The sequence below is a fragment of the Lepisma saccharinum genome, chromosome 1 (genome assembly GCF_977018435.1).
Source record: "Lepisma saccharinum chromosome 1, izLepSacc3.1, whole genome shotgun sequence".
NCBI classification, from domain to species: domain Eukaryota; kingdom Metazoa; phylum Arthropoda; class Insecta; order Zygentoma; family Lepismatidae; genus Lepisma; species Lepisma saccharinum.
Genome location: NC_139229.1, coordinates 140,109,026 through 140,121,848, shown reverse-complemented (window position 1 = coordinate 140,121,848; position 12,823 = coordinate 140,109,026). Strand labels below are relative to the sequence as shown.

Genomic DNA, 12,823 nt, shown 5'->3' with positions numbered 1-12,823 from the left:
GAAACCTGCGCTGCGCGGTTGTACATGTTAAGGATAATATTATGTTGTTTTTTTTACTCGTATCGTAGAAACGGGATGTCAGTTAGAAAAAAATATTACGAAACAAAGTTGTATCACCTAAATGACCTCCATACACTGTAAAAGGTTGTGCGATCAAATGTTGTTTATATGTTGTTTATACTATATATTTCGAGGCTCGAGACGAGAACAAGAATAAGACAGGCCTCTGTGAAATCGAGACGAGACCAAGATACTGCCAAGTCTCGATACCATCCTTTGGTTTCTAATTATTATCATATAGGATACGTAGCAAATAAATTTATTTTCAAATTCGAAAATCATACAATCGAACATGCCTACATATTTAACAACAACACTGACATTTGTGCAGAACAACAATTATATTGTAAATTGTTGAAAACAATAACAGTAGCTAAGAAACTACATCCAAATCTCGACGCACTGCAACGTTTATAGAAGCTAATCTTACATTTATCTTTAAGGTAATATAATCTGTGGTAATATCAGGTAATATTATAGAATATAGGTTTTTAGAAGTAACTCTGTTCATTTCCGATCCGATGTCGTGGATGTCAACATGTCGCAGCAGCAGAATATATGTCTGGAATAGATTATTCTGTTCCAATAGTACAGTTGATCATAATTATGATTATCCTCTAAATATTGCTTATACGTATGAAATGGTTTTGAAACTTCAACCATCATTAATATCTTTGATTTGCAAATAGTTCCTAAGGTAGGCTATTCTACTTTCTCATGTGCGTACTGGAACATTAATGTCTTCGGATTAGATAGTACGGGAGGTGCCGATTAAATAATCGATGTATCAATAAAACTGCCCATACATCCATCCGATATTTTTGTTTTTACAAATGTTAACGATTGACAAGAAAGTTAATAAAATGTTCTTGTTTGAGCAAAAATGTTGCATAAAGTTCAATAAGTTTAGTAACAAACACACTATGGGACTAGTTTCCGGAGTTTCAAGACCAACTCCTAAACTTAAAATGTGAACTTTTGTTTTAATGAACAAGGCTTTAGAACACAAATATCTGGTATTATATCACGATTTTTTTTGTCCTTAATCCACAGTTACATGGCAGTCCATTGAAAAATGGATATAGTGCACTCATGGTTAACACTCAACGCACTAACCTTTCCCAAGGACAAAATTTAATTAGCATTATTTAGTGTAGTCATAATAATCAGATAAAGAAAAATTAGCACAAAATGCGTAAAACATGCTATCGGATCGGTAAAAATTGGATAGTGTAATGTTAACTTCACCGTATTAGCGCAATTTAATTTATCCATCCTAAAAAAAGGTTAAATTCAATAGGGATGCAGAATTTTTTCTATTATTATCAGTCTACACTGATTGTAGATTCGGAACTTCGAGTATAATTGCCATACACCATTAAGTTATGCTTAAATGAACGGAATAATATTTTTTTTAGTATATGAAAACTTTTAGCATGTTATGAGATAAACATCTTGCAATTTGAAAACCACATGTTCTTTCTTATTTACTGAACACAATTGTCTAATTATCTACTGAAAATCTTTAGCAAAATATAGCTTTTGCTTACGATAGCATCTGTGTTCTAAGTGTTTGCTTAACGCGCGGCTAAGACACCAGTCATGGCCTTGAAAGAGGATATATTTATTCTTCGTGTTCTACCGCTGTATCCAAAATTATCAGTGTCGAGACTAAACTAGAGAGGTACAAAACAATCCTGGCACATGTAATATACATTAAATAACATGTAGTATTTGCTTGGGAAGATTTAGCACTAAAAATACCCTTTTGCCATTTGTCGAACTTGTATAAATTTCAAACTGAAGTTCCACAAATTTCATTTCATTTCCTGCTCTTAATTTCAGGTGACAGTTCCACAGACATCTTAGTCACAGATTGTCTTAGTTCCTAGTCGAGATACAACGTATTACTCTGAAAGACCAGTCTGCGTTCAAATCCAAACATTAAGAATCCAGACAGATTCTAACATGACAAGCTGACTGATCAAAGGTTCTACGGTGATGGAATCAAAGTAGGACGGAAGAAATAAATTAGTTTCAGCAATTAACCTTAGAATCCACCAATTTATCCAGAAAAATCCTACATTTTGACCGCTCATCGCTTGTTATTCCACCATTACTATTATTTTTATGTGTACGTATACTCTGAAATATGAGATTTTTACGATCGTTGACACTATTTACACTAGTCCTTGTTCCTCACCACATGCTTATTATAAAGTTGCAAATTACGAAGACAAATTCAAAGGAATACCCTCAGATTCGCATCGAGTAATGTTTTAGCAACGAAACTACAAAGTTACACAGTGTTTCCATACTTTACGTAATTGTGTTTCCCTGCATAAAGATGAGGCGTATGCTCTTTTGAAAATCTTTAAACTTAAAGGTTACCTTAAGTACCGTAACTTAATATTTGTCGTTTTGTTTTAATGGTTAGGTTCAGGGATATCCTAAAAGTTTATATTCTTGCTAAAATTACTTTATTTTTATTTTCAGGAACAAACGTCAGTAAAAAGAGCCCTGCAAGAAGTATGTTGTGTTACTTGACTGTATCTGCACTTATGGCATTTCTTGCTTACAATTGCATAGTTTTTCATTTTGGGTCTGCAAAGCAACTTCTTATGCTTGCAGGTTAGGTTCAACGATATTGTGCGTGGTCCATGAGCTTGGATATATACATTATAAATCTTTGCAGGCTCACAGAGAAGATGATCTATGTACAGTACACTCGCGATTAACCGAGTCCCGATTAACCGAGGCTCCGGGTTAACCGAGGGAGTGGTTGGAAAACATCGCGCATCATAACGCACCCCCCTGTTTGTTTATGGAGTCAAGTCACCGTCCGCGCTGCACGTGTTCGTTACATTGTCGGTGTATCCGATTGTTACGGTGGTGTTTAAGTCTGTGTATACCTATTCTAAGCGGAAAAAGTAATCTTCTCATTTATGTTGTACTAGTAATAAATTATTACTATACAGTTTTAAGTGTTGTTTCGTCATTTACGACCTATTAGCACATTATCTCCGTATTATCCGAGTTTTTCCGTATCCGAGGTAATCTCGGTCCCAATTAGCTCGGATAATCGCGAGTCTACTGTATTTATCATGAGGTCCGCCTTGACACACATGAAAGTGTGGATTTGTTACATTCAGATGCGATCAATTTGTAAGTCGATGATTGACTGAGTTTGTTTTAAGTCCACTTTTGAACAGAAAAGCTAATCCGAACCACCATGTGCCTCTACCGGGTGGGTATCGTACCGAGACCCCTTGATTACAAAGCAACGATGCTACCACCACACCATTGGGGAGGCCCTGTAAGTCTTGGTAGTTGGTTGGTTGTCCGGTGCACGACTGTACAAATTGCCTTCCATCCCTCCTTCAACTATATAAAAAAAGTCCCTCACAGAAGGTAGAGATGTTGTAGGGCATTCCACCAACGTCTACCTGTACCAATTCCACTAAGGAGGACCTAATTTGGATAAAATTTTATCTGACTATCTGAAAATTTTTATCCACAGAACAAAAGCTATACAGCCGCGGATGATAGAAGTCTTAAAAAATATAACTAACCATCTGACATAACTTTGGTTTAAAGTTATAACTGAGGAGGGGAGGGTAACGAGTGTTAGCCCCAGGCCTCCACACATATACTAGGTAAATTCGGGCCCGAGTCAATGTGGTCAGAATTACAGGCGAGATCCATAAAAATTCCCTCGTAAGAACTTTAGAAGAAAAATGAAGTCTGAAATTTATCTTCACTGGAATTTTTCACTACGAGAATCATAGTGAATAACATTAAAAATGTTATTCTTTCATTTTGAAGTTAGGTTGAAAAGTCTCCCCAAAACTTCAAAAATTAATACAGAGCACGTGTGTGAAAGTATACGGACTCATTACATAGTATTCACAGTAAAAATACTTTGTTTTCAAACAAGAGGCTAGCAGTCGGTGACGGCTAATTTTGTATCCAAGGCGTATGTAGGGTAGGTATCCCCTTGGGAAATTAGAATGAGTGGTCCAAAATTTTATGTATAATGCTTGAACTTTTAATACTATTTCAAAGATTTTGACTGCTCATTTGGTTCACTGCTCTTTTTACGTGAGAGATAAATCTTATTATCTTTTCAAATTTCTCTCTCGGTGTAAAAACACGCAAATAATAATATTAATAATTAATGAAGTCTCATGATTAGTTTTTTTTTAGCAGCTCTAGCCTGCTAGATTCAATGTTGTTTTTGGTCACTTATTGTTAGTTTTGGATATCTCTGGCCTGATGACAACATCTTCGATTTAAAGGAGGGGTTATAGCCTTACGCCCCCACCTTAATCCACTCAAGAAGGAGACAAGCATTTGAAACGTTTCTTGGATGAATGTTCACTTCGAAGCACACCATATGGGGGGACATTCAATCGGAATGCAATTCAATGAACGGATGCGGCAAAATTAAAAGTTGGCGAGATAGGAAAGAGGGGCGGGGAAGGGGAGAAAGGTGTGACGACCTTACCTCTGACCATACTTCGGAGGTGTCAACCGACAATTCTCACGGAGAAACCGAAGCTTTTGAGGTCGGCCAATAAAACATCTCCTTGGGCACCTCCAAACGATACTTTCCCCCCGGGTGAAAACGCGGACAGACCCGATGCTACTGCTTTCTAGAACACGATCGCCAAGGCACGTGGCGAGTCTCGGCAGCGCAGTTGGAGCTCTGGTTACTGCAACTGGTGAGAAGTGGAACTCTATTAACAAGACGGTGTTTGTAGAGAGAGATGCAAGGGCTCGAATTTCTTCCAAAGTCTATGCTGCACCTCCCCTCCTGTATGCTTTTAAGTTGTTTTTTTTTTAAATTTTGTTTATTTTACTTCGCTTTTCTGCCATTTTTAGCTAATCGCGGAGATCAGGACGAGTGATATGATGACATTGATGAAGGGACACTCACAAGAAAGCCCATGTCCAGGCCGGAATTCGAACTCGGGACCTTTGCTGTGCTAACCACTCCGCCCTGAATTCTTTAAGAAAATTATCTGGACAGACGAAATTTTATAAAATAAATACGTGTCTCGTGAGAAAGTATGGAAAACAACAGCAGGTTCACCAGTTTGTGTCTACACCAGTGATTCTCATCTGCCGGGCATCAATTATGCAGGGCCGTGAGATCATTAGATTAAGTAGTTAACAACAAATTTAAACTTAATTTTATACTTGTTAACAAGCTTAGGCATAATTGCTCTCCGTGATTATGCCATAATTTATTTATTAATATTTAATTTCAAGTGTACATTATATAAACATAGTACACAGTACAGTTTTTTTATACGAATAAAATTGTTGAGATCGAGACACTGACTTTAAAAAAATAAGAATAATTTACCGAGCCGCGATCTCACGAAGGTCGAGAACCAACGAATTGGGTGACTGCACAGATAAAAGTGGTGAACGCTGGGTCTAGCATATCGACAAAACCAAGTTGAGAATCACAATTGTTGAGCGTGGCTAACCATTTTTAATGGCTCATCTATGCTGTGCTAACGACGCCGGTTACGTGTGTTTACATTGGATCCGATTTCGTACGAACTTTAACACTGGCGTACACGGCCGAAAACGGAATGTGAGCGTTTACACGACAGACGAATAGAACAACAAAAAATTCGGTCGACTGCGCCAGTTCGATGCACTCCTTATACTTGACATCTTGCATTGTTTGGATTTCAATAGTGCGTAATGAAAAGTGTACTGACTTTGCTTACGAACGTAAACCGTTTGATACACATCAATAAGAATTACAACAATGGGGAGCCAAGATACTGTGACTTAAAACTGCAAAATACTAACTACAATTTTCCATTATTAAAAAAAAGTGCAAATAATAACAATTACTTCTAGCGACGTGAATCGAAACATTTCAAAATTGATTCAACACTCCAAATAATCATTATTCCTAATCGTCGTGATTAACCAAATCGGCACAAAAGCGACGGTAGTTCCAACAGCCGCCTTAGAAACAGGACGTGAAACTAACCACGCGCCTTCTTCACTTCCAGAATCTCGTCACCTTACTACTTTTAACCTCTCCAATAATATTTGCAATGAAATTTTTCAACTGTAACATTTCGATGACCATTTCTGTATATTCTGCACATGAAACTTTTTTCTGAGGTAACGTGAGGTAATGTGACTACCAAATCGCCAAACGTCCAACGGTAGAACACAGCCGAAATCGGATCCAATTTGACCACACAAAAATGCCCCTGTAGATTGGCTGTTGGTTTCTTGAACTAAGGCATGAAGTGGGGCGAGATCAATTGGTTACACCAAAGATAAAACTTTCATGCATTGTTTTATTATTTCACCGATTTTGTGATGTTAGATGAATTGATGAAGGGACACTCACAGGTAACACTCCAGAGTGGTTAGTACAGCGCGCTACGAATCCAGGGGTCCCGGGTTTGAATCACGGCCTGGGCATGGGTGTTCTTTGCAAGTGTCGATTCATAAATTTCATCATATCAACATTCATCCACACCTTCGCGATTAGCCAAAAGTGGCAGAAAAGCGAAGTAAAATAAACCAAATGAATGAATCAAACAACAGGTAACACTCATGCCCAGGCCGGGATCAAAACATGGGAGCCCGAATTTCGACCACTTACCGCTTTTGGCTACCGACTAAAAATGATGCAAGACGCAATATGCAAATAACCGTGGATCTTTCATATTTTTAGGCAAGCATTCTGAAGTAAAATCATTGCCTCCTCCTTACCACCTCCAGCAAACAAGAAAAACCATAAATACTCTTTTATCCCAAATGTACTTTTCTGTGTGGTATTTAAGAACACCATGATAGTATCCCAAGAAAAATACTCCCCGGTCCCCTATGCCTCCCTCATCATTTATTTCTGACATCATACCTGTTTTCCCTCTAACAACAGTTCTGGTAAACGTATTTCAGAACTAAATATTTTATTTCTGGAAAAGAAAATTTGTCAAGTTAAATGCATTTTAAAAACCATAAGTCATTTAATAAACAAAACTACAATTTTGCTCCTCATCTATCTGGCACAGAGTTCGATTCCCACTGGAGGCACTTGTTCGGATCCCACTTTAAACCGTATGTTCACTCTCCATTAGCCCAATAGCACATAAAGTGAACTTGAAAACAAAATTAGATTTTGGAAGTAGCACATCCTTGCTTATGCCGGCAAAATCAAACACAGGGAACAGTTTATCTGTAAAAGCGTGGAAGAGACTTTCAGAGAAAGATATTTTGTCCTGTTTGGTTTACATTCGTATTTACAGCTTTCTCATTTTACGTAGCTTTTGACTGAACGCGTTGATGAATGATTATTAGATGAAAATGATGAATCGTTAATGGCAAGAACACGAACACCGAATCCTCGACGACGAGTTGAATTTGACTGAACGGTTACTCTGAAATATTATTATTTTTTTTTACTTGAAAACAAACTTACCCCGTCTTTTCCAGTCCTGGAACTTGTGATAGAGCAAACACGAGCACATGCAACAGACACAACTGAACACCATCAAACTGAGCACTACACCAACCCAAACGTCTGCCAGTAGCTGTTCGTAGCCACTCTCGGCTTCCTCAACCTCCACCTCAGTCACAGAGAGTACACTCAAATTTTGAGTCGACATGGTGCTATTAAACTCTCCAAAACACGCCGGCAAAAACGCAGCACTTCATACAACACCACCGAACATTAGGGGTCCTTCCAACTTCACGATCACTTCCACACAACACATTTTTGCCCTTGCACAATGAGAAGAATTCGCACATTCGCACTCTACCACGACGTTCTGCCGTAGCAATTTTTTTTTACTTGTTTTATGGGAATCGAAATGTCGCGGGAATCATGTTTAAAGACTCGAGGAACTCCCGCTATCGCTCGTACGTGCGATGACGTGACTGGCACCGGACATTATCGCAGTACGTGTTGCAGTGCGCTTTTTAATATTCCTTTATTTCAGCCGCGGTCGAGAACGGCCCTGTTATAGCTTTTGAGCTGTCCTTGCGGGCGGAGCCGAGGCGTATAAGAACGAACTGCCACGAAAACCTCTTCTGGTTCTGTCTGCACAGGCCTATCCAACATGACGTCATCATACGTTGCTCAAACAGGCTCGAGGCGACTACCAGTTCCCTCGGATCTTTTTTTCCTCTCTTTCTCTTTCTTTAAAAAAAATAGCTTTCTATATGAGACACTTAAGTGGGTCTCTACACGTGTGTCAAATGCTAAAATTATCTGAATATATTCAACCCGTGGGTGTAGCGAGGGGGAGATAGAAGTGCTCAGCCAACCCTCGCGCCCCTGATAAAATTAATTTATATTTACTTTTGTATTCAATAAACAGGGATATAATCAACATTCAGATTTATACACTTTTATGAAGTGAAAAACAGGACATCTTATTTTTTTTTTTAAAAAAAAATTAAAATAGAATGAATTTGACACATATAACTTGTTTTATTTATTCTTTATTATCTTCTGACAGTTTGATAAAACTTCTTAACAAAACGATCTTAAAACACGATTTAAGAAAGTGTTCAATTACTCAGTTTTTCGCCCAATTATACGTATGTAACAAAACCTTTCGAAAGCAACTGTACTTATTTTTAAGGTCCTCTTCAAACTTATACTCTATCCTGGGAATCTATGGAGCAAGGCCGCGCGTAAAGTTAGAGAAGTCGACAAAGCGAATGGGTGGAGCGAAGCAATACACGCTGGTGCAAAGCTGGTAACTGCAGTCGCTTTTCCCCTCCACGCAATCTCGTTCGCTCGCTCCAGAGATTCCCGGGACGGAGTATACATTTTCGTTTCGGCATTTCTATTTCCTAATGCAACTATAAAAAGATTAGCACGGTAACTCAAATCGCTACACGATAATTTCTCAAATGAATGTAGACACGAGACCGAAGTTATCAACGGTGTTTGAGAATCAATTATAGCGATGAGATTTGCACTATAACTAACGTTACATCTAGCGACCATATTGGGACTTGCTATGCTTATTTTTAAAGTTTAATTTCTTAGAAAGTATTTGTGTAAATACGGACGTTTTTACTCTGCAACGAAAGTCCGGTCGTTGTTTTTATTATCTAAAAACAGGACCTGCCCGGATAAAAGAAGAGTAGCTATGGTAACCACGGTTTTCCCGAAAGCTAGACACACAGAAGCTGAAAGTACATATGCTGCTCCGATAAGGGCTCATCAGACCCAGGGTTACGATATTTTGTGAAGTTGAAAAGAGAACATCTTTAACATGTCTACGCTGGGAAGAACCAGGCAACGTCGAAGTCTACTGTGTCTCAAAGGCAACAGATCCCGTTGCGGTAGCAATGGCAGAGACGATTCCACGCGTAAAACAGCGATAGCGAAAATCAGGCAAGGCCAGGCCGGGTCGGTAGCTCAGAGGTTAGAGCAATGGCACGGCATGCCAGAGATCAGGGTTCGAGTCCTGGTCGAGCCTGCATTTTTCGCTGAAAATTTCTACAATTGTACTTGTTTTTTAAGTTCATCTTGCGCTTTCTCATTTGGGCATTTGCTAATTTAACTATAAAAAACAACAACAAAGAACGCTAAATCAGCTCGACGCAATAAGACCACTTTCTAATTGATTGTAGACGAATTAGAATCCGAGATGAAGCGACGCACGTGATGGTTTGTGTAGATTTCTGACATCGACCTATCGGTCGCTACCGAGATGTTTTAGCGTAACATATAGTGACCATGTTTGTGACTTGCTGTGCTTGTTTTTAACGTTTTAATTTTTTGTTAAGGATTTGTAGAAAACCTGGACATTTTTATGCTGAAAAGAAAATTTATCCGGATTATCTAAAAAGAGTACATGTCCGGAGAAAAAAGGACGTATGATCAGACCCGCAGTGCAGTGGAGTTAAATTGTAACTTGAAATGAAGGGGGTGAAGAGTCGGTTCGAACCCCTTCCCGACGCTCTTACTCCTAATTTAGTTCTGGAAGGGGTGTGTGGAGGGGGAGGATTATAGTTGCTGTGGATCCAGGCACCAGCGCCTCGTTTCCAAAGCGAATTACGTGAAAGAGAGGTCGACTTTTAGGTGTCATTCAGTGGCGTAACGCAGTTTTCTGTACTTCTTCCCTCGCCAGACAAATATTCGGGCTCCTTGCTGAAAAACATCGACAATAATATAAAGATGATGCCAGAGAGAAGACAGACATTAGCTAACTATAGTTAGGTAGTCCCCTCCCAGTGCCGAGGCGTGACATTTTTACGTAGTCATCGCAAGATCTGCGGAATGTCAGGGTCGATCTTTCAACCGAGGGGGGGAGGGGGTGCAAACATTTTGCGCAATAAACGGCAAGGTCATTGCCATAGACCTTAGGACAACAAAATACAAATTATGCTGTTCCATACGATGAGAATTATGAAATCTTATTAATTTGTATTCCTCCTGTAATTACTAGAGGCCTGCATATTTCTTTTTTGGTGAAAACACGAAATGTGAAATAACACATTGTAATGTTAATTTTTCATGTTTCTGAAAGGTGTGAGGTGCATTTTACTGCCCTGTTTTGTCACGAAATGATGCGAAATAAACTGCAAAATGCGAAATAGACTCTTAAACACGAAATTTACCGTTTATATACCGACGTGACACTTTCTGAAGTCTGAAGTATCCTGAGAGTTATGCAATTCACGGAAAATAGATTAATTCTGCTGTAAATATTTGAAAAGCAAAAATGGACTCCTTTATACAGGAATAAACTAATATTCTGGTAATGATTTAATGCGCTATTAGAAGGGATATGTTTATTTTGTGTAATAGTGCAGTTTTTAAATCAAATTTGGGATTATATTCACATTTGTTAAAACCAAAATGTCATTTATATATGGTGCTTTTTCACCGCTATAACAGCGAAATTTCATTTTATTTACGGCTCTTGAACCCGAAATTGACTCTGTTTTTGTACCGAAATTTTGCTTTTTTATTAACCAAAAATATGTGTCTCTAGTAATTACATATAACAAATTGACATGTATGAATTACAAAGTAAAATAGTCCTTATTAATTTAAATGAGCCTTACTTGTACATAAACTTTAGCGTCCTTGGTTTCGTGCGGATTTGTGAATCACGGCGTTGTATAGAATTCTTTACTTTCTCTTCTAGACTCCAAGAGTCGTTTCTCGATGGACCAAACCGCACATTAGCTCTTCTCTTGCGCTGATCTTTTAAAAGTTTTAATTCTCTTAAACTACTCTCAACGGATGCTCTAGCTGCTATAGTGCAAATTAATTTAGCCAAACAGAAAACTTCCTCAAAAGCATTGTCTAAAGTTTCTTCTATCAAAAATGCTACCAATTTACATGGAATGTGTTGGAATGTTGCAGTTCTATAAAACACAATCAGTTCGTTTTTAAGGCCTTGTAAATAAAAAAAAATATCTGGATAAACTGCATTTACGAGTCAGCTGTCAGCAAGTAGATTTTCAGGAGAATTGTTTGTTTCCGAATACGATTTGAATTTTGTGGAATTTAAAACTTAAACTGTAGCAATTTCTGCAATGAAGAGAAACGCCTAGCTACATGGCACAAGCTGTTGTCAATAACGGTAAAATTAAAACCTTCTGTATCTTTGTTCAGGAGATAAACCATGGCTGGCTTCGCGTTTCGCGTGCCGTGCCCAGATTAATCGAACCGTGATTCGCACAATTCTGCGTTGAGTTGGACCTATTGCACTGAATAGGAACCGTAGCGGAGGGTTGGGGGCATGGGAAGTAGCGCTGGCCTCTTGATTAAGGGAAACTTAGCGAATTCCTTGCGTATTTCTAGCTGTTTCATGCTGTCACTTGACTAATTTCACACTCATATGAGAATATTTTGACTTGCTTTATACTTCTTTAAAATATTTAAAATGCAATATTTTTACTATTTTGTTTTGTCATCGCCGCATCTTCCTGTCCCCTCCACTTACAGTCACAATGGACAAGAAATTAACTATCACCTCAAACATGCTCCACTAAGTCTCCCCAATTTTGACTTTATACACACACACAAATACATATATATACAGGGTGTCGCAAACAACTTCAACAACGGTTGAGTACTGGTAGATATCATAAAACAAGTATTCTTTTCCTAATAAACATTAGCTATAAAGCGCTTAGTTTCTGCGATTTGGTATCCGGTGGAGGCACATAGTGGTTCGGATCCCACTTTAAACTGTAGGTCCAGTCCTGATTAGCCTTCTGTATATATTGGACTTAAAACATAAACTCATAACTTCGTCATTCATCCTCACCGTTGTCATTGATTCAATAGATAGAAAAGCGATGTAAAATAACGGAAATTCAGAAAGAAAGAAACAGTGGAGAAGAAGAAGAAGGGTAAACCAAGACACTTCATGATGTGTGTGAGATAGAAAGAAAAACAGGAGAAATATAGCTACACAGAACGAAAGAGACAGAGAGCAAAGGATACATTCAGCGGCGGCGATTGGGTTCCAAAACTGTGGGGGTGCAAAAGTGGCAAAAAGTTGGGGGCAACTGCCCCCCCCCTAATCGTCACCACTAGATACAATTGACAAGAAACGACAAAACAAAATGGAAAGACACAAAGAAATGAAGAAATTACAAACTGACATCATACAAGATTGGCGTGAGGAAGTATTATTTTGCCCACTCTTACATTTTCCATGTTACTAAAGCTTGCAAATGTCACAGTCATTCGTCCGTTTGGTACACAAGATTTATCGCCATCCTCGTAGTGGTT

At 38.4% G+C, this 12,823-nt stretch overlaps 1 protein-coding gene across 1 annotated transcript in view; it reads right to left on the bottom strand.

Annotated features, from left to right (window-relative positions):
- Positions 1-8,135, bottom strand: part of LOC145989165 (protein commissureless 2 homolog) — an 84,841-nt gene extending 76,706 nt beyond the window's left edge. The window contains exon 1 of the mRNA XM_083124460.1: positions 7,529-8,135. Within this exon, the coding sequence (XP_082980586.1) occupies positions 7,529-7,715 (187 nt within the window). The 5' untranslated portion in view covers positions 7,716-8,135. The remainder of the gene's footprint in view (positions 1-7,528) is intronic.
- Positions 8,136-12,823: the final 4,688 nt, after the last annotated feature.